This window comes from Rhipicephalus sanguineus, chromosome 11, assembly GCF_013339695.2.
Source record: "Rhipicephalus sanguineus isolate Rsan-2018 chromosome 11, BIME_Rsan_1.4, whole genome shotgun sequence".
Classification (NCBI taxonomy): Eukaryota; Metazoa; Arthropoda; class Arachnida; order Ixodida; family Ixodidae; genus Rhipicephalus; species Rhipicephalus sanguineus.
In genome coordinates, this window is record NC_051186.1 from 40,819,355 (window position 1) to 40,841,254 (window position 21,900).

The 21,900-nt window shown below is 48.2% G+C and overlaps 1 protein-coding gene across 3 annotated transcripts in view; it reads right to left on the reverse strand.

Annotated features, from left to right (window-relative positions):
- LOC119374682 (muscle-specific protein 300 kDa) overlaps positions 1-21,900 on the reverse strand; it is a 67,440-nt gene that overhangs the window by 43,313 nt on the left and 2,227 nt on the right. For all 3 annotated transcript variants that reach the window (XR_007417887.1, XM_037644855.2, XM_037644856.2), the window contains exons 3-12: positions 20,105-20,223; positions 19,560-19,767; positions 19,148-19,474; positions 18,810-18,933; positions 17,264-17,594; positions 16,329-16,515; positions 14,960-15,248; positions 14,079-14,395; positions 12,798-13,115; positions 11,361-11,993 (exon numbers count right to left, since the gene is read on the reverse strand). Coding sequence is in view for 2 of the 3 variants with exons in the window: in XM_037644855.2 (XP_037500783.2) it covers positions 11,361-11,993; positions 12,798-13,115; positions 14,079-14,395; positions 14,960-15,248; positions 16,329-16,515; positions 17,264-17,594; positions 18,810-18,933; positions 19,148-19,474; positions 19,560-19,565 (2,532 nt within the window). In the remaining variant the exon portion in view is untranslated. The remainder of the gene's footprint in view (positions 1-11,360; positions 11,994-12,797; positions 13,116-14,078; positions 14,396-14,959; positions 15,249-16,328; positions 16,516-17,263; positions 17,595-18,809; positions 18,934-19,147; positions 19,475-19,559; positions 19,768-20,104; positions 20,224-21,900) is intronic.

Below are 21,900 nucleotides of genomic sequence, written 5' to 3' on the forward strand. Positions count from 1 at the left end.
GCGTGCTAAGCGCACGGTGCGCACGCGTCAGGCTAGAGCCAAACCCTCGCTACACAGGAAAAGAGCGATGCTAATTTTAGGAAACGCCCCTTTCTCTTTGGAGCCTTCGCCTCTCCGTCCCAGACTGTTTGCTTCTTCCCGACAGCGACGGAAGCCATTGCTCAAGGTATGCACGCATAAAATACACACATACATATGAAGGCGAAGGAGAGAGAGAGAGAGAGAAAGAGTGCGACGGCCAAAGGAGAAGGTATTTTTTTTGGAACGCAGCGCGGTGACGAACGAGCAACAGCTAGACTCGTTGTCGCACGTGGGTTGCTTTGCGGTCGAGGTCCCCTTCTTTAAATTCTCTCTTTTTATTTTTGTTGAGATAAAGTCAGGTTCATGAACATCAGAATAAAGGCGCGTCTTTCAATGCCGCGACAGGCTGGGAATGAGCGGGGCATGTGAATGGTGACAACGGAAACTCCGAAGAATGACGAATAGAAAAAAAAAAAAAAGACTCTGCGATTGGTCTTTCATATGGTGCAGTCAAGTTTTAAAGTCTTTTTTTTTTGTCTTTTTATGCTGACATACGAGAGAGAGAGAGAGAGAGAAAGCGAGAGAGAGAGTGTTGAAACGACCAAGCGAGCAGTAAGACACAGACTCGCAGCATACAGAAGAACACCATCTCCCAATTTTACGCTTGTTGCAAGCCGCCGCTGCGCTTCACTGCAGTACATCTGAGCTTTGCCAGCTGCCGCTGTTTAGGGAGGTGCTTCGCGCTTTCCTCTGACTTCTTTCATGCAGCCAATCCTAAAGGAGTTACCCTTACAGGTGACGTTGCAGATACTGACCATTAGAATGTGCACTGCGTATACATGGATGAGGAAGCGGGCCCTGCAAACGTGACATCCCTGAAAATTTGGCGTTAACCTAAAGCTCTTGTGGGCGTATCCATTATGGATAATGTACTACTGTTTCGAAGCACAGATCACACGCGGTGTCAGCGAGCGCGTGTTGCATACGCAAGGGAACAGGGGGAGTATTGGAAACCCCTCTTTGAAGGAGCAACTGCTTGTCTTACACCTTTGAGGGGAGCATTAGTGCCCCGCAGCGAAGTACACCTAAAAAAAGAAGATGTACTTTGAAGCGTCTCTCTGACAATCAACAATAATCACCATCGGGTTTGCTGGTGCTTCGTTTCTCGAAACCTACGCGCGCTTTCCTGTCAAGAATGCTATGTCATGCTGATAGCGCGCGCGCGTGTCTTTCGTGAACTGGAAGTGCTGGACGCGCAGCGATAACACACGCGAGGTAGATGACCGATTATTGCAGCAGATAATAAAGACGCCACGAAAGGTGCAATTGTTTTTAATACGTATTTCAACCCCCCTTACGAGAAGAATTTTTTCCTTTACCGTAATGGAGTACGCTTCCTCCCTTCTCTAGCCCCGACGGAGTTAACCTACACTCTAGGGGAAAAAAAAAAAGAGTATGTGTGACTCCTTTCGGGTAGTCCTGACTTGCCACGTGTATGACTATCTTTAAAGAGGCACGTTAACTCTGTTATAGGTCACACGATTCTCAGAAGAGAGTAAATGACCCCCAAAGAGAGTTGACGTGCCTTTTTAACGAGAGTCATATACGTGGCAAGCCAGAACTCTCCAAAAAGAGTCTAATGACTCCTTTTTTTTCTTAGAGTGTACGTTTCGCAGAAGGAGTGAACTGAACTAACCGTGTTGGGGAGCAGAAAAATTCTGGTAAACAAGGAGTTAAATGTTGGACGAGACACCGCAAGTGCTCCGTTCGGTCTTGCACAGTGAATGATATCCGGACTTGCCACCTTTGAAGGAAACTTTAAGCGGAAGTTCTACGAGTTACAGATTTAGGTGGCGGACGCGGCATCGTTCACGAAAAACCCCGGTGCCGGCGAGCGTACATAAATGCAGCCCTCGAAGGCGCGCCGCGGTCACATACGTATTTTCGTATGCGTCGCTTTACAATAATTGATGCTCTCTCGATCGTGGGCTTGTCGGTGATAAGCCGCTTCTGAAATTGCGGTCTGGCCTTTTATCGACGTCACCTGTCATTTCACGTCGTCACATTTCATAGTCGCCTTTCCCTGTTGCATTTCATTGTTTCACGCATGACCGTCGTTGTTGCCCGCAGCAACAGAAGTGCAGCGCTGCTAAGAACGCGGGTATAGGTTCCATTCCCGGCATGGAGGAAGGAAACAGTTGGGAGGGAGCATTGCGTAATGTGAAAGAAAGAAAGAAAGAAAGAAAGAAAGAAAGAAAGAAAGAAAGAAAGAAAGAAAGAAAGAAAGAAAGAAAGAAAGAAAGAAAGAAAGAAAGAACTAAGTCAGGCACGCACACGCCAAGCTCCCGATAGGGGAAAGTCTCCTCATTTCTTTTTGTTACGTCCATAGGGATCATCAGAAGACGACAGCTTCTGCGGTCTCCGTGCACGCCCACGCTTCCCACCCGATTTCCTCATTCCGAAGACACCCCCGGACGTCCTGAATCAAACCACTAGCGTGAGAGTATACGAAACAGCTATATGGTACACGCCAGGGCTTACGACACTGCACGTGTACGAAAAACAAAACGAAACAAATTAATGTCCTCTATCGTGCACCGCGGGCCAAGGTCTCTGCACGCGTCCCGGTGCCAGGAACTTCGAAACGGGCGTCATCGGCCCGACTGGGCGCGGCCTTCGCTTCCTCCCGTCTTCCCTTACACCCCTGTCCTTTCATAGAGGTTGCTCAAGAGACGCGACCTGGAGTCATGGAGACAGCGAGTACCGGGGACCCCCTCCCGTTTTGCCGGGCTTTCGCGTCCACGCTCGATCAATAAGCATTTCGAAATGGTTCAAACAGCTGCTCGCTGCTATATATATACACATACACGCGCTAAAAAAAAAAATAGAGGTTTTGTACTTTCAACGAACGGTGACCAGTGGTGTACCGGCTTGTCGTATTTATTCGTGCACAACCAGCACTGGTCAGCGCTGGCTTACCTTGACTAAATGATGGCTAATCTCGGCAAGTGTGTTGGACAAATGGTTGCCAGTGTTGCAATTAATGCTGAAAGTTAGGTTAGGCCGTCCCGGTGGCCCAGTGGTTACGGCCGGTGGTCGGCCGCTGACCCGAAAGACGCGGGTTCGATCCCGGCCGCAGCGGTCGCGTTTACATGGAGGCTAAATGCCGGAAGCCCATCCACTGTGCGATGTCAGCGCACGTTAAAGAACCCCCAGTTGGCCGAACTTATACGAAGCCCCCCACTATGGCGTCTGTTATGTTAACCAACGAACCAAAGTTGGGCTACAGTTGGTTTCGACTTGAATACGTTTCACCAGCGTGAGGCGTGCGCAGGGTCCTCCGTTAGGGGGGACGGGGGAGTCGAAGTTTCACCCGCACTGAGGTCCTTACGATCAGACTGCATGGCAAAGGCGAAGTAATAGCCCGACCCCCCCTCCCCCTAATACACACACATACACACTTTAACAGACGAATTTCATGTTCTTTCCAGGGTATTTTTCGATATATAGTCTGCTGGACTTCTGGTGAGGTCCTTCAAGAAATGAAAAGGTCACGTCGACCTTTATTACACCCCCCCCCCTCCCACACCCACACATACACACACCCACATTAAAGCAAAATGTATATCACTGAGCTTATATCGGTCACAAATCTACGCGACTCACCAATTAGCCAGCTGGCATCCGCGGGTAGACCCACAACCACAGGCTGCCAGACGATAATCGCGATTCTCGAACCAACACCAACTGACAAGAATACACCTTCAGCGTCATCTCGATCACTCCATCTCACACACACTCTCTCTCTCTCTTGGCTTTATTTCGAACTTATTTCTTTGCTCGGAGGCTGCAATCATCGGATTGAGTTCGCTCTCGACTTCACGCGCTGGCGAAAGTCCACGCCGGGGCCAAAGTCCGCGCAACGCGAATGACGACTCTTCTCCGTCCAGAGAATGAAAGTTGAGAAACAAAAAGAGGAAAAAAGAGGGATGGGGACCGCGAGGCTCGAGGCGTGCGCTCGCGCAATAAAAGCGTGCAGTACTACGGAAGCCTGCAGGGCTCGGTGTGGCCGATCCAATGCCGTCGTGATCCTTTCAGAGAAATTGTAGAAGGGAATCGCGGACTGTAAACTGTCTGGCGTGAATAGCTGACACCTAAAACGCGGACATCCCTTTCTGTACACGAAATTATCCCACTTTTCTCGCCAATTACGTGTCAACTTTGTGTTCTTTCGTAAGTCCAGCTATAGATATCCAGTCGCTGCACACACCGGAACGACCGTGAACTTTTAGCAATCTGCGCATCAACAACAGTGGGATTATAGTCTCACATGGCCCGCAAAACGCTGCACGATATTTCTGGCACTTCAAGTGCAGGCATCCGGCGCACAGCTCAGCTGGCTGCCAAGAGAGTCGGCAGCGCGCCGCTCCGTCTATAAATACGTAACACGAGCACGACCGACGCTGCCGACGCTTCTAGAACAGCCAACCCCGGCAGCGACGACGACGCCACGACGCTTCAAACGACGGGCGCGCCCCGCCGCGGCGGAGCCGAGAACACTTGGCGCGCGTTATGACGAGATGCTCATGTCCGAGCGCGTTGTGGAATGCGATCGCAGTTGTAAACAAAGGAATTTAGAAGAGTGTGTTCGTCGGCCCGTCTAGTCTTGTGGCTCAAGTGGTGATGTGCGGCTCCTGCGCAGGCCGTGCACGCATTAATGGTTACTTGACTGCGAGCCACGCAGGAAAGTGATCGATCTGTGATCAATCAACAATTTTGGAGTGCGTGACGTATATATATATATATATATATATATATATATATATATATATATATATATATATATATATATATATATATATATATATGAATTACGGGTGTGCGATTATGCGATTCGATTCGCGGGGCACTTTTACAATTCGAAACATTAGAACACCACAAAAATTCGTAATAAGTATTGAAAAACATATCTATGCTAAATTTCGCAAAATTTGATGCACAAGTCGACAAATTAGCTTCAGCTGCCATATTGCCCCCCGGATTTTTCGTTTCATGAGACATATGCATATATGCACAACCAATGCATAAGCATAATCAATAGCGTGGAATCGATAGCACTCACCAAGAAAGAGTTGAACTACATATCTCAACAGAGCACGTGTCGATAACGGTTAATGGCTACAGGCTTCATTTCTTGGTGATTCATCATGTGTTTTCGTGTTATTTTCTTCTGTGCCGCGTACATATGCGCGTTTCTTGTGCGTCCTTCTTCTTGTAGTCCTCGTCTCGGTAGTTGCGCTGTGGTTCGCCAGACATACAAGGCTTTCACCTTAATTCTGACGTCCAGTCTTCCTTCGCGCAGATTTGCGGCCGCGCGCTAAATGTAATTAGGCGACGCCGCGTGTATGACTTCGACTATACGTATACGGGAGCCTGTCCGCACACGCGACGCGCGTGCACCTATAAAGAAATGACGGGCGAGCGCGTTCGACGTAAAAAAAAAAAACGCATATGCACAGGGGAGCAAAAGGATCGATGCAGGCGCTAGGCGTTTCCCTTATAAGATCTCCCTTCCCGCGGCCTGTCGTTATCGTCCTCAAGGTCGCACGTCCCTGCCCGCTCTAACCTTTTTCGTATTGTCGAGGTTTTATAGCGCCGTTATAACCTCGGCAGTACGCGGGCGCCTCACGCAGAAAGCACGCGAGGAGATCTGTCACTAAACGAAATAAAACGCAATGCAAGGTTTGTTCTTACATGCCTCATCAAACGCGGCACCGGCGGCATCGGCATCTTCCCGGGTGATGCAAAAAAATCATCAGGTGATGATGTCACCATATGACGTCATCATTGCGTTACAGATCACCAGAATGTCTGACGTCATATGATGACGTCATCACATGACATCGCTGCTTGGTCAAAGGTGCACCGATCACGGAGGCAGTGCAAAACCACGTTAGGTGCAGAAAGCTTTCGGAGGGGTGCGGGGGAGGATCAGTACATTGAATCAGAAGAAAAAGAAGATGGCTTTCGCCTTGCGAGTCGTCTTAGCCGAATGCATTAGGGACCCTGTGAGTCGCGTCCGCGGACAAAACGACGCGTAGAGCAACAATTTTGGGCGCCCCCTTGCCACCGCCGATGCGTCTTCCTCACTTCCCACCAATCGACGCGTCCCTTTGTCTCAAGTCTCAACATAAGAGATTGAGCAATCGAACTAGCGCTGTTTTATCAGCAGTTGCCCATTGCACTCGCTATGGGACGGAAGCGTATCGTTCGCTCGGAGGAGGAAGAACAAGGAGCGCCAACGCGCACAGGAGCGCGAATGGGCGTGAAAAGCCGCTGACGCAGAACGTGCAGCCGCAACCGCTAGCTTCCATATTCACAGTAGTGCAAGCATAGGTGTGCGCACAGGAGGGGGAGGGGGGGACGCCCCCCCCCCCATTCACATAAGAGGGGGGGGCGCAAAGTCAGCCCCACACATTGACATAGGAGGGCGGCACTGTGACTCGGGGGGGGGGGGGGGGCAATGTCAGCGCCATACATTGACATAATTGGGAGGGGGGGCGCTGCGACCAACCTTCGCCCCCCCCCCGAAGGAGAACCCTGCGCACGCCTATGAGTGGATTTTTTAAAATTGGATCGCAGCTTTGCATCTGGACGGCATGCAAATGACTTTACATGCAAAGTTATAGGATAAACTTCACTAACGCGTCATATAGTTAAAAATAATTAGGAATAATACCCGGTGTGCATGGTTTAAAGGGACGCTACAGTGAAACAATAGCTTAGTTTAGACCGATAAATTGTACTCCGAAAACTTTAGTGTCGTTAATTTCACCACCACAGATTTACTAATAGATTAGGAAATAAATGTCAAAAGTTTCACTTTTAAATTTCCTGCCGAAATCTCCGACGCTGACGTCACGGATATCAAAGTGTTTTTTTTTTTTTTTGCCCTTGCACCACATTGGCTCACCTAAATTCCCTAAAATTTGTCTGTTAGGTCTTTGATTCTATCAGAAGACATTGCACTTCATTTTTTTTTTTTTTTTACCGATCAGTAACTATCTAGGCAAGCCCTAGAAGAGGCCATCAAAATCTATGACGTCACGGCGACTTTTGCGGGAAGTTCAAGGTGGCGTCGTCACACGCATTTTCTTTTTGTGCGTTTTCTGGCTTACCAAGCGTCTCCTTGCAGCACCACGGTGGTCTAGTGGTTATGGTGCTCGACTGCAGACCCGAAGGTCGCGGGATCGAATCCCAGCCGCGGCGGCTGCATTTTCGAAGAAGGCGAAAATGTTTGAGGCCCGTGTACTTAGATTTAGGTGCACGTTAAACAACCCCAGGTGGTCGAAATTTCCGGAGCCCTTCACTACGGCGTCTCTCATATCGTGGTTTTGGGAAGTTAAACCCCAGATATTATTATTAGCAGCAAGATTGGTGTTCTTGGTATCGTGAAAGAGTAATTTACTAATAAGAGAAAAATTGTTTTCCACTTAGCAAATTACTTTTTCACAATACCAAAATCACCACGCTTACCGCGAGAAGACGCTTGGTAAGCGAGAACGCGCGAAACGAAAATGCACAAGTCGCCGTGACGTCATAGATTTTGACGGCGTCTGCTATGTCCCACGTAGTTCCTAATCAGTAAAAATGAAGTACGTTGTCTCCCGAGGAAGCCAGAGACATGAAATACCAAGTTTCAGGAAATTTAGTTGGGATGTGCGACAAAAAGAAAAACTTTGATATATCCGTGACGTCAACGTAGGAGATTTCGGCGGGAAAGTGAAATTTCTGACTGATTTCCTAATCTATTAGCGAACCTATGGTGGTGAAATTAACTACAATGGAGTACTCAGAGTATAATTTATCAGTCTAAACTAATTTTGTTTCACTTTAGTGTACCTGTAATACCAGATAAAAGTCTCGCCCGCAAAGCGCGAATTCGAACCGACGACAACGCCAGCCGCTGTCGTCAGAACCTTCAGTGGGCGCAGCAACAAACAACATGCTCAATTATTGCGGCGTTGTTGACGTCCTCTTCGACGAAATGACTTATGAAGCACGCATGCAATGGACAAGGATTCTCATCGTGAGGTGTCGTTATGGGTTCTCCTTCGCACTCTCATCACGGTTTCCTCGTGCGTCATTTATGGCACTATATGGGCGTCACGGTAAGAGCGATGCACGCTGCTCCTGCGTGCGCGTTTCGCCACTGCACGCGCACGACAAAGGTGAAGCTTAACCGCAAAATAAAGTTTACTGAGCACGATTGCGAATAAGAAAAAAAAAGGTCAGCCCCTGCCTTTCAGCTGTGAAAGAAAATTGTGCTACCTGGTTTCAGCTCGAACCTTAAGTACTTTTTCTCGGCTAATGTAAACATTATGCATATTGAGAGTTAAAGGTTCGCCGCCACTAACTAAAGCCCTACGTTTGGATGAGCAGCGATGTCAGGATCCCTGACGAAATTTACCAGGACGTTCAAGTTACCGATCTAAAACCAGCGATAGAAACATGTGTCTGTATGGGGAAAGTCAACCATTTAAAACAGCGGTTCTCAAATGGAAGTCCGCGACGCCATTCTCCAAACACACAAAAAAATTTGCCGTGGCTTAGCTCGGCTATGCCAGGATATACGTAGCGTTAGCAAAGGTTCAGCTGATTATTCTTAGCTTTCCAGATTATCTAGGATTTATTAGCCTTCTTCTATCCATTCTTCGTACGCTGAACCACTAATTGCCAGGCAACTACTTCGGGATCCGATGAGATAAGCTTCTCGGCTCTTCTGCGCCGTTCAGCAGCTTTTACGCTCTCCTTCTCCATGGCGTTACCCACCTGCAAACGCCAGTCAGAGGCGCTATCAAGAGGCCCCAGCGCAGTGTCAGACGGCGACTGCACAGCGAAGGCGAATAGCTGCGCGCGCTGGCGCCAATGTGTCTGCCATGGCTACGACGTCACTCCTCTCAAATGCGCAGACCAGCAGCGGCGAGTCGCGCGCGGCGGTGGCGGAGTCTACGCGCGCGCCGGCGCCAGTGTGTCTGCCGCGGCTACGACGTCACTCCTCCCGAACGCGCAGACCAGCAGCGGCGAGCCGCGCGCGGCGGTGGCGGAGAGCGCGTGAGATGCCGGCTCCGGTGAGCCAGCTGTGTGACATCACTGATTCTCGCGCATGCGCAGTACGGCTCATGAGGATCCACGCGAAATCGGCTCCGGCTAGGAAAGTGTAGCTAACGCTACAAAAAAGCGCGTTTTTTTGGAGGCACAATATAATATGTCCCGTGACGGCAGCCCCTTGTGATTTTTTGGTATGCTTCACCGCATAACGTATTTGCATTGCGGCAGAGCTGACTTGTTTTCCCCTTCTCCATGGCATGGCTGTAAAGCTTTTGCTGCAGTGTCTTACGACATATGCACGCCAGCATACTTTTTCTAGGCTGAATGTGGGTGCAGACCAGACAAATTATTGACAAGCTGTTGAGATCCTATGGTATGACCATTATTTGACAGGGAGAAATAAAAGGCACCTATTTCATGCTGCATGTTGTGTTCATCTATGACCCCCCCCCCCCCGCCCTTTTCTCTCACTGCAAGGGGTCCTTCATCACATCCACTGTTCCGCAATGAGTCCCCGAAACATCCATAGCTGAGAACCAATGTGGGTCTCACACTAGCCAGACTATTATCTGTGTCTTTTGCTGTACTCTTACATCTCGCATGTACTAACTGTAACTGCTCGTAAAAATCAGCTGGTGCTATATTATACATTGAGTGACCACACTTTATTTATACTGCCACACTCAGAATGCAATGGCTGAGCAGGTGCCTTATTCCAAGAGAACAAGCTGGTGCAGCGAAGAAGCCGCATTTGACGAACATTTCATACAGATGAAGAAGATGAAGGCCCATATAATTGCTAACAATATGCTACCTCACAGCTACAACTATTTTTGACATTTAACGTCAATATGTTAGTTCACACGTAGGCTATGGCACATCCTCATTACACATTTTCATTATCTCAAGGCCTTATGTGCATGGAATCCTTTGTAAAGTGCTTATTCTTGTCCTTCACTATTTTATAAATGAGTCACCTCACGTATATCCGATGAATAATTTGGGTTAATTAATAATGAAAATGATCGAATGTATCACATCGACATTCTGATGTCCACAGGTCGTCTGTGAGGCGAAAGTTCCCATGTCTTCCACAACAGAGGCAAAATTTTCTTGAAGATATGCAAAGATACTATATACATGCCCTAAGAATACGCATGTTCTCGGTGTTCGCCTTCTTCGGCCGTTGACTGTATCCAGTCCCCGTTAGAGGTCCGTTTCGTATCCGTGAGTTTCTAACAGTTTGGCCGGTCATTCGTCCACTGCTTGGCAAGCGTTTTGTTGAGATCTGCTACAGTGCCGTCTTGCCATCTCTTCTTGTGCTTATTTTGTTTTCTCTTGTCACCATGCAGGGTCAATTGTCAGTTTCTTGTAATCAGTGCAGCTATGATCCATCATCATTAGTGCTCTCAAACAATCTCAGCTTGCTCAAGTTGAGTGAATTTGCATGTTATGTCTATGACACTAAGTGAAGAAGCTAAAGGTAACATTATATTTGAAAAAATGCTTCAGTCTTGACAGGTGGATCGCTTTCAGTGCTTGCTGATCAGCTAAACCCCACAGAGGTGGATGTTATGAATTGAATTCACGATTAAGAAGATTTTTCACAGCGTTATTCACATCTCATAGGCATCAAGCACTCTGACAGCATGCCCGCCACAACCACGCAGCTGGGTCGCTAAGTCACATTGGACAGTATGACTCCCAAAAATGGGCAGTTGAAATATGGCCCCTATTTTTGTAGCCTAATGACATGAAGCCATAGTTCGCCGCCAGCATGAAACAGCTATAAAATCACACTGTTTGTGATGTCAACATTTTAATAATGGCTGCAAAAGATCCAGCTGTAACCAATACACTATACTGAATGTTCAAACATGTAAATATTATTAGACTGATATTTATCTAACCGAACAGAGCACTAAAATCTTTCTCGTTTTACTACTGAAATGACCTAGTATTTTTGTACTTTCTGTTGTTAAGGGTTTGCAATGCCCAAGTGTTGTGCATTTAAGCTTGTTGCTGCTGTTGGAATCTGTTTTAGTGTGCCTTTTAGCAGTTACTTTACGACGTGAAGACAAGCATCTGAACGTTGCTTTGTGTTCTTTCAGTTATGTGAGTGCACACTCGTTATTAGACTGGCTAATAGCTTTACAGATTGATTCAAACACAAATTTTTTTCAATACCTTCGTCAACATTATACTCAGAACCAGGAACGGAGACTCACCTCCAGTGCATTTTCAGCGGCGGTCACATCAAGCAAGAGTGGTTGAATGGCTGCCAGGTCGTGTTCTCTGGCTTCAAGGGTCGTCCGGGCGCGGGCGAGAGCCTGCGAGTATGCCTCCCAGTCGGCCAGGGCCTTGGACATCCTCTCCTTTCGGGCCTGTATGTCGTCCATGGCCTCTTGCCATCGCTTGCTCAGGGTCTTGGCTTGATTGCCGGGCAGGTCCCTTGTGGCGGGTCCGGACTTTCTCTCCAGGACCCGGGCCGCCTCCGAGAGCTGTGCCAGCAACGGCTGACTGCGCTGTGCCTCCTCCTGAAGGCGTCCCAACGACTGCAACGCCTTCCTCAGCGCGCGGATGGACGCAGGCTTCTCCTCCGAGGGCTCGAGAGTGGCTAGGAGTGCCTCGAGCTGCTCGCGGAGCTTGCCGAAGCTGGCCCAGGAGGCCAGGTCGTTCTGCGCAGTGTCGAGGGCAGCCCGCGCGTTGGCACTGAGTGCGGTCAGCCGCTGCTGCAGGGTGGCGAGTTCCTGTTCGGGCAGCTGAGACGCTTCGGGGTCCATGGTCGGACGTATCTGTGTTAGCAGTGCCTGCAGGCTGCGGAGGCATTCGCTGTAGCCGGCTGTTTCAGAGCACACGTCCTGCAAAGATGAGATGGAATATTTAGGTCTGATTTTTCTTTCGATGAAAGCTTCACAGGACACGCATGACACCACACTTCTGATAACTGCTTCGCATGTGGTGCCGAAGTGCTTAATTGTGTTAAGCATTAAGTTCTCATCACGTCATTTTTTTATTACTACAACAGGTTAGCATTGTGCTAGCAACACATCTGTTCCCAATCCCACCAACCTCAAGTAATATAATAACTGTAGATCGAATACCGCAATCATGTATACCCTGCACAAAATAACAGCTGGCAATGACGTTCGAACCATCATACACACAATGAGACTATCACCAGTAGAAAGCAAAGCTAAGCAAAGCTCTGGTCCTGCACTACGGCAGGTCTCATAATTGTACCGTAATTCTGGCACGCAAGATCCCAGAAATCAATTTCTTCAGGGTGTTGGCAGACAGACCATCTGCCATTCTGGCAGTGCCAATGATAACTTGTGCATAGTAAATATGCTTCCTTTATCCTTACAACTCTGTCTGTTAAATCTTAGTGGAGGCTTCGAATGTTAATCCTCGTTCTGTATTTTCTTGCATATAACCAGCACCAAAAAACCGAAAAATGTGCTTAAAAAGTGGGGGTGCGAGTTATATGCATATTTTTATTTCCTTTTTGTAGAGTTAAAAGTCAGGGGTGCGGGTTGTACGCAGGGGCTGGTTACATGCGAGAAAATACGGTATATCTTGACAATATTACATAATAAAAAAGAAAAGAAAGAAAAGAAACAGCGGAGGGCACACAGCTAAGGAGGTAGGAGTTCTGCGCTTACCCTGAGCTCCTTGCAGCGGGCGTCGAGGCCGTCCAGGTCGACGCCGTCCCTGGCGGCGGCCACGACGCGCTCGGCGCGGTCGAGCCAGTCCACCAGGGCGTCCCGCTGTGCCCAGTAGTCCCGGCGCAGGGCCTGGGCACAACCCAGGTAGTGGCCACGCTCCTGCAACTGCTGGGGCAGCGTGGATCGCAGCAGGGCCAGTTCGCTGAGCTCCTCCTGGGCGCGACTGGCCAGCAGCTCGCTGGGCAGTTCCTTGAACAGCTGCTCTTCCAGCTTGCGTGCCTCTTCCAGGTGCTCCTCCGACTGGCGCTGCAGTTCCTGTTGGTCGAAATGAAAGAGCAAAAGCATGACAGGCTTAAGAGAGAAATAAACTTTACTTCGTAATATTTCTCAGTCTGAGACATCATCGTTTGAGTCGATGCTTGAAATATCAAGACATTACTTTAAAAACTAGCAGCATCTCCACAGCCTGGTATTGGTGATGGATGCAAAACCAGGCTCAAGAGGTGCGGCTCGTGTCTGCAACAATGTCCGTAATATCCTGAATGTCCAACATGACAAAACAGGGCAAACGACGGGAGAAGCAATGTATGGGCATGACAGATCTAGGTAGTTCATTGAATATTATGACAGGAGGTACCCATACACCCTTGTGTTCTGGGACGTGTTTCTGCAAATTTATAAATGTATTTCCACTACTTATAAAATAAAGATCACTTAACTGATCGACTGATTGCAGACGAGGCGAGATTGGTAATGGCCCTTAAGCAGTCAATTCATGTCATTATCATCATCATCACCATCAGCCTGTCTTGTGTCCTATGCAGGACGAAGGCCTCTTCCAATTATCTCGAATGCACCCTGTTCTGCACGAACCGATTCCATTTTATACCTCCACATTTCTTAATTTCATCACTCCACCTAACCCTTTGCCATCCACAGCCGTGCTTCCCATATCTTGGTATCCATTCCGATATTTTAAGTGACCACCTGTTATCTGTCCTTCTCATTACTTGACCTGCCCAGATCCATTTTTTCCTTTTAACATCTACTAGGATATCAGCTGTTTGTACTCTGATCCACTCTGCTGTCTTCCTATCTTTTAGAGTTGCCCCTATGGTAATTGGCTCCATTGCGCACTAGGTGGTCCTTAGCTTCTTTTCGAGTTTCCTCGTTATTCTGTGAGTCGAATGTACAGTACACAGCCACAGCGCTCTGTAAGGCTCGAAAGCAACCAATCAAATGCTTCATGAGAGAAGATACACGAGGCTTAATTCTCACCTTGTGACTTTCCAGCTCGGCATCTATGCTCTCGGGCTGCATAGTCAGCGCGGGACGGCCACGAGCCTGCGCTTCGTCTGCGCGCAGGTCCTGCAGGGTCTTCTCCAGGGCCTGGAGCTGGCGCTCCTGCTCGGCCAGCAGACCCTGTTCTTGCGTTTTCAGGTTCTGGATGGACTTGCGCAGGGAGGCCAGCTGGCTCTTCAGGTTGCCCAGGTCGCCCAGGATGGCGTTGTGGTCGGCCGACGACCCCTCCTCTGCCAGGGCCTCTCCCTTGTCCTGGGCCGAGGTCAGCTGACCTTCGGCATCGGCCACTTGAGCTGTGAAAAACAAGTAAAGAATGCATTGCGGTCATGAGTCAAAGAACATAAACGTTCATAGGCACGTCCACAGAGGCAAAAGGGGGAATGGGTGTGCCCCCCCACCCCCCCTCTTAATCATCCAGGGGGGGCGTCAGCTTTGACCAATATCTTTACTCAGTCGAACTTGTGCTGTCATTGTTTAGTGCAGGTTTAGGACAGCTCAGGTTTACAATGATAATGCCAGCCGAGGAGATCCGTGATGTTGTAATCCAAGAACTGTTTACCTTTCAAGTTTAGCTCCAGAAAGCCGGGGACCAAAGGCAGGCTGCTTTGAGATGTTTATCATCGCTTCAATTTCATTTTCGCATCCATTACAAAGCTTATTCTCTTTCAGACTCGACCAATGAGGGGCAGGGGGTTTCGGTGAAACTTGGTGGCCTCTAACGGAGAAACCCGCATGCGCTTATGAGGATGTTAACTTATTTTAATTAACTACCACAGTTGAACTTCATTGTTCTCTTGAGTACACATTTAGGTTACTTGAAAATAAGTGAAGAGGAAAGTGCCATCCAACACACATACCCAGCAGGTTGTCGTACTGAGGTAGCTTTTCGGCGGCTGGCTTCTTGGCCTTCTCGAGGACGGCCACGGTGTCGGTGAGCCGGGCAATGGCCTGTGCCACTTGCTCCCGCAGCTGGTGATACTGCTGCCGTAGTGACAGGGCCTGCTTGGCACGGCCCAGTTGGCCCTGGGTCTTCTGCAAGGTGGCTTCGCAGCGCTCCAGCAGCCGCCCGACGGCTTCGGACAGGGGGCCGGGTCCCTGCATGCGCTCCAGGCGGCTTTGCAGGTCCTTCAGTTCCGTCTGCACCTTCTGCAAGAGTGCGTGAAAATGGCGATGATGTTGCAATGCCGAGTTTCCTCATTCATATGACTACTGTAAGAGCACTTATGTTCAATTCAGGTTGGACTACTATGCTGGGGCCCTGCAACACTTTTTCGAGTAACCATCAAATGGCTTCACTATAAGAGTTTATTGACCAGCACAAAAATTTTTAGAATCCGTCAAGTACGAGTGGGGCTACGGAGATTGGGCGCCCGCTGTATAATTGCTTTCTCTCTTCTCTCGTCCCGACGAATACACTGGAAGCTAAGCAGGGAGGGATGTCACGTGAGCACATTTTTTTTTTTTTTAACGCTCGGCTTACTTTCAATGTGATCGCGAGCAGTGCGCGGGCACATGGCAGCCTTCCACGGAGGCCGCAGTAACTATGCAGCCCACAATGCTCAAATCGGCCAATGGCCGTGAATTTGGGTACTATATGGCACAGTCATCTGGGTAGATGGCATCATTTGTCGAGACAAGAGGGAGTGATTTCTAGTTGACTTTGAAAATTGTAAGTTCCAGGCTGCGTGCTGCACTATAATGTTTGGCTCGCGTGTTCTCAGGAGCCTCAACTACCGATCGGCAGCGTTTTCTGACACTGCTCAAAAAGTGTTGCAGGGCCCCTTTAAAGCCATTTATACTTTGTCTGGTACTGTAAACATAATTTTTTAATGAAGCAATGTTTCAAGGACCTCTCCATTAAAAAGTATAACTACGCAACATAAAATTGCTTACAGCAATGTTTTCCGAGTGTGTTCATTTCACCTGACCTGCTACTTTGCTGTTGTTGGTTTAATGATATGTTCACCTCCATCTTTTCAAAAGTCTTCAAACAGTCTGAGCCATTTCTGTGGTTCTCTTGCTCATGTGATAAAAGGCAGTGTTGCAATATATAAGCTAAAAGCAATGAACTAAGGAAAAAGATTGTGAAAAAGAAAATGTGTTATTCCTTTCATTGGTCGTTTTGTATTGTTGTGCTTTACTAGTAATCCAAAATGCATCGACTAACTCCTGCATCGACTAATTCAGCTCTCCATCCTTGTGAAGATACAAGACGTCACTCCGTACCTGTAGTGCCGAGAGCAGGACCTCTGCGTCTTGGACAGCTGGGCCCAATGGACCGCCGAGTGCCTCGAGACGTCGGCACAGGTCATCCAGTTCCTCGCTGCACTGATTCAGCGTGGTCCGCTGCTGTTGGAGTTCCGCAAGGGCCTCCTCCAAGGAAGTGATGCGGTCAGATAGCAGCTTGTCCAGTCTGTGCAAGCATTCGAGGAATGATCTTAAGCCAAACGCAGACAAATGCCGCAGCTTTTGTGCATACATTGCAAGATATGTGACATCACTAATACAGAGTTTCTGAAACAGCGAATGCAAATGGCTTAGCGAAATCATCAAGAAGTTAAAATGATGCATGTACAAAATAAGCAACGACTCCAGTTATTTTGTGCACAGGGGAAAGACTGTATGTTAACATTGGGTATGCATTTACAAAGCTCCATAATGACATTAACAGAGCCACAGCTTGTGCATTCATGTGGTGATGTTGAGCTAAAGCCAGCCTTGGGAAATAAAAGCAAAAAGAAAAATTGCTCTGTGTGTGTTGTTGCTGTTGGCACGTCTTTTTTCACGTTTGTGCCCTTGGAAGGCTGCGGTGAATGTAGGGGGAGAGACGGGATTTAAAAAAAGATAGGCGGGGGTTACAGTAAAAAGCAGAGTCTTAATGTACGTGCGATACATTGTGTATACGTACTGTGTATGTGTGATGCTTGCAACACGTCATAACACGTACTTAAGAAGAGCGTGCTACGCTGCCGTTTGCTGTCACTGTAAACAAGGCTCACGTGCTGGAGCTGAAGCACTATGGTTGGTGTTTTTTATTTTATTTCACTATGTTTTCCCCGATCAAACGGGATTCTGTCAGTCAGACTCTTTACTATAAAAGCCGGCCTAATGTCACGGCTTTTGTACACATGTAATAAATGAATAGGGGCATGTGCTCATACCTGTCCTTCGTCTCGGTGAGAACGCGTATGTCTCGGTTGGCGCCAGCGGCGGGGCCGAGCTTGGAGGCCAGCTTCTGCATCTTGGACAGGTCAGCAGAGAGGCGGCCGCCACTCTCCTGCAGCCGACGGTGCGTGTCGAGCTGCTCTCGGATCACGTCCTCGCTCGTGGTGAGGAGCAGGTCGGCTGCCAGCGAGGCCTCCCTCTCGCTCAGCAGCGACTTGACGGCCGACAGGGCCTTCTGGTACTCGTCGTACAGCTGCACCAGCTCCTTCAACTGCTTCAGGCGCTCGGCCAGGCTCTGCTGGAGCTCCTTCACCTTGTCCACTGGTTCTGCAAGAGACGATCGAGGACCCAACTCTTACGATGCTCAGTGGCATTTGTCACTGATTCATACGAGTTACAATAATTCAGAACTTTGAACTGCCCGCAAATGATGCTCCAGTGAGAGGCATGCGAACATACGATGAGCAAGGTTGAATACAGGGCATGAGTGCCAACAGTTCGGACAAACACTTCATGTTTTTAAAGTACTACGATGGAAAGGTGGCCTAGTTGGAAACTATGCATGCTTAAAATATCAGCTCATTGCAAGTCATGTGGGTGCAATACTTTTTTGAATAACACTGTCAGTATCATGAAGCACAAAAATTAGAGGGCTCAGGAACTTACAGAAGCCTTTTTCGTCAATATATTATGTGTGGCATTAATTTTTCGTGTCTTCAGCTTTATTCAATAAATTTCAGTTGTTAGACAGCATTTGTCTTGTGTCCTTTTTCTGTGTGTCTCCGTCATTTTCGTGCTGGTATTTCAAGTATGCATGTTTTTCAAACCACAGTTTGCCCCCTTGGATTGTACTGTTAACGGCAGTCCTCGAGATGATAGTTTTGATTAAGATTTCCAATGGGCTGTGATTGCAAAAATTTAGGCAACGTGAGCTGTTGACTTCAACTGGAACTTAAAAGACCATGAAACAAAGTTTGAGGAATGACATTTCTGCAGAGAAACCATCTACTGTAGTAATAAATCCGCTGATACCTTGCTATACAGCAACATGCTGCGACTACGCTATGTAATGCTCCTTGCGGACAGCAACTATCCAATTTAACTTGATTTCTAGATTTCGTTGCAAACTCTACTTCCATTGTATGTTTACATTCTTATGCGTGCATGTGATAATCTTTTCATTGCACACTAGTATGAACTGATATTACTCAATGCTTACGTAATAGGGGACATACGCGTGGTTAGCTTATTTGGTTGTTTTTGTCTACGTTTACGATTTATACTTAACGCAGTTAATAAGCAACAACAATGTCATTTTTTCAAGTGTGCATTATGATGGATAGTTCGGCTACTTGGGATAATTCCGTTATTGAGAAATTAGACCACTGTCTGACAAAAGACAAAGGCGTGTTTGACAAACTGAGGACAGAACAGACACAAGGACACGACAAACAGGGGATGCATCTGGGTCTTCTTTCATGTTTTGACCTCCCATTTCGCTAGCGTCAGTGCATCGAACTAAATTACATTGAAATTTCTTACCCTGGACAAGCTTTTGCAAGGCTGCGCAGTCCTCAGGCTCACACCCGGGTTCAAGGTCCTTCGCGAGCTTCACGAGTCCGGCCAACCTGGTTTCTTCGAAGTTCTTCACTTCCTTCTGCATAGCCTGGAGATAACAAAATGGTCATCAGTTCTGCAAGACTGATTGGCTGAGGTAACACTGAAGGCATAGAACGATGCACCGTTCTAAAACGATGAGGAAAGTCATACACAGCGAGACGGAGAGTCCAGATGGCTGCAATGACAACTCTACAAAAAAAAAAGGCTGCTGGTTTACTTAACCAGAGAAGTCCACCCTTTTTCGCGTTGCCTTCGCTTACCTGAACGGAGCTGAGAAGGTTCCTGGCATCATCGGCATCCTGCGCGGGAGCCCCGACCCTCCGCAAGTCCTGTTCCTTCTCACGGAGCCACTGCCGCACAATCTCGAGCTCGTCGTCGAGGCGACACGTCTTGTTGAGCAGCTCCGTCAGGCTGCCGGTGTGCGATGCCAGAAGGTTGAGCAGGTCGGCGAAGCGCGTCTTCAGGTCCTGCATCATCTGCTCGAGCTGCTGAGCGTCCAAGCTGTCCAGCTCGTGTGAGAAGGACTCGATGCGCTTCTCAAAGTCCTGCACCACGGCTCGCTTGTTCTCCACCTGCCGCTGCTCGGCCTAGGAGACAAAAGAAGGTGTTTACTACAAGTAAAGTTCTTAGAAAATGGATATGGAAGTGAATTGTAAAGGCTTCCGAACCGACCTTCATTGCCTGCAGTGCCGCCTCAACGCTGGAGCTCTGGTAGCCAGGGTTCGGCAACTGCTCCAAGGATGCTTGTTTCTCCAAGAGCCACTTCTCTGTGGTGGCCGCTTCGGAGTACAGAGCGTCCAGTCCATTCTGGATCAGGTCCAGGCTCTTGGTTCGGCGCAGGATCCGTTTGCGCAACTCGTCGCACTTTCCTTCAAGGCACCTGTGTGGCATTCACCATGGCATTCAACTTTTGTGCCAAGTGCATCTCCCTTTCGAGAGTTTTCAACTATAACAGAACAACAATCACTAAAGCAAGGTACGACAATGTTCCGTGAGCCAACACCACAAGAGTAATGAATTGTAAAAGATAAGCAGAAGTGTGATTTCATTCCCTGGAATTCTAATGTCTCACAGAGTTAACTGAAAGTTAAGAGCCTCTCTGCAAGTACTGCCAGGCAAGTTAACACAAAAACTACTGAGGCATCACAGCCTGAACACTCAGTGTCTAATGTTATCTCAAACGGCACCAGTTACTCCATATCAGAGCGGCAGCTTACTTGAGTTGGTCATCGCACTTGGCCTTGTCGTCTGGCTCGAGGCACTTGGTGAGGACGGCAATCTTGCCCCTGAGGTCGGCCACATCACCGCCGATGCTGTTCACCTCATCCAGCAAGACCTACAGTGAAGCACATGTAAAATTTCTTTTTCCTTCCCACATTGTTGCAGTTAACTCAGGCATCTTACATCAAGATATATTAACAAACCAGTAAAACAGATTTTGGTTTTGTGAAATAAGCTGAGACAAAAGCATATTAAGTCGAAGAGGCCAGCAGTTCGAAGACAAGAAAAGTATTGCATATTCAGCGTGTCAAATTAGCTTCAGAGTACAAACACCTTAAATAATAAGGTACCAAAATATTTCGTTACACAGATCGGTTCATTGTGATGGTCGCAAAGTGCAATGCTTGCGATACAGCTTAGACTTAAGGAAATATTTTTCATACAGATCATTTTGTTAGAGGTGTTTAGTTGCACATACGCAACTTTCATGGCTAGCTGCCTGCACTCATCAAACATATAAAGTGCAACATTCTTATGATTAATACATGCAAAGCAGTTCAATCATTCTCAGGCAGTTCTATTTGTCTCAAACCAGTCCATCATGAAAAAACAAAACTGTGTGTTAGGTACTATTAACAACACAAAAAGGCAACATAGTTACAGTAAAACCTCGTTAATTCGAAGGCCTCGGGACCGAGAAAAATATCCCAATTAAGCGGGATTCCCAATTATCCGAAACAACACGAAATCAAAGAAATCAGCCAGAAAACGTGATGTACAGAAGTCACACCTTTATTGTGGCAAGTCAGCCTACTTGGAGAAAAATTCCTCCATGCGTGACTGACGCGTTCGGTAGTTCCCAGCACTGAAAGTCATATTTTCCAGCCTGTCAATGAGGCGCAGCATCTCAGCCTCACCGCCGTTGCACTCGACGAAGCTGCGCACAACACTCAAGGCATCGATGACATCCGCCAAAGGGGGTGCTCGGGAGGGCTCGTCATCGCTGTCAACATTAGAGGCCGAATCGGTCAATCTCGCAGCTATCTCGCTGTCGATGTCGGCGTAACACGTCTGCACTGTGCACTCGACATTTGCGTACTCGGAGAATCCGATTGGAGTGCACTCCTCGTCCGCGTGCAAAGCCTCATATCGAGCGCAGAGAGTCTCCCCTTCTTCATCAAACGGGCAAGTGACAGCGGTGACAGCAAACTCAGCGGAGGTTGCCTCTTCTTTCACAAAACCGGCGTGCTCAAAACACCGTCGAATAACGGTGGCCTCCACCTGCCTCCATGCGTGAACAATGAGGCAAATACCACCGAGGAGGTCAATGTTATACTCCTTTCCGTTGTCATAGCAAAGGAGCATTCGCTTCAACAGATTGTAGCGATATATTTTCCTGGTATGGTGTATGACGCCCTGGTCCATCGGCTGCGATAGCGACGTCGTGTTCGGGGGTAGAAAGACCAGCCTGATTGCCTGCAGGTTCTGAATGTCGCCGTGAGCTGGGCAATTATCGACGACGAACAAAACGCTGCGCCCTGCGGCCGCAAACTTGCGGTCAAGGATGCCGCACGTATTCTTCAAAGAGTGCAGCCGTCATCCAAGCTTTCTTGTTGTTTTTATAGATCAGGTCATCCTTGGATGGCAGTCGTGCATTTTTGAAACAACGAGGCTTTTCTGTCTTCCCAATAACAAGCAGTGGCAGCTTGTGCTCACCGCACATGCTTGCACCAAACAAAACAGTGATTCTATCTTTGTTCTGTTTCCGCCCCTTAATGTCTGCCTCCTTCAA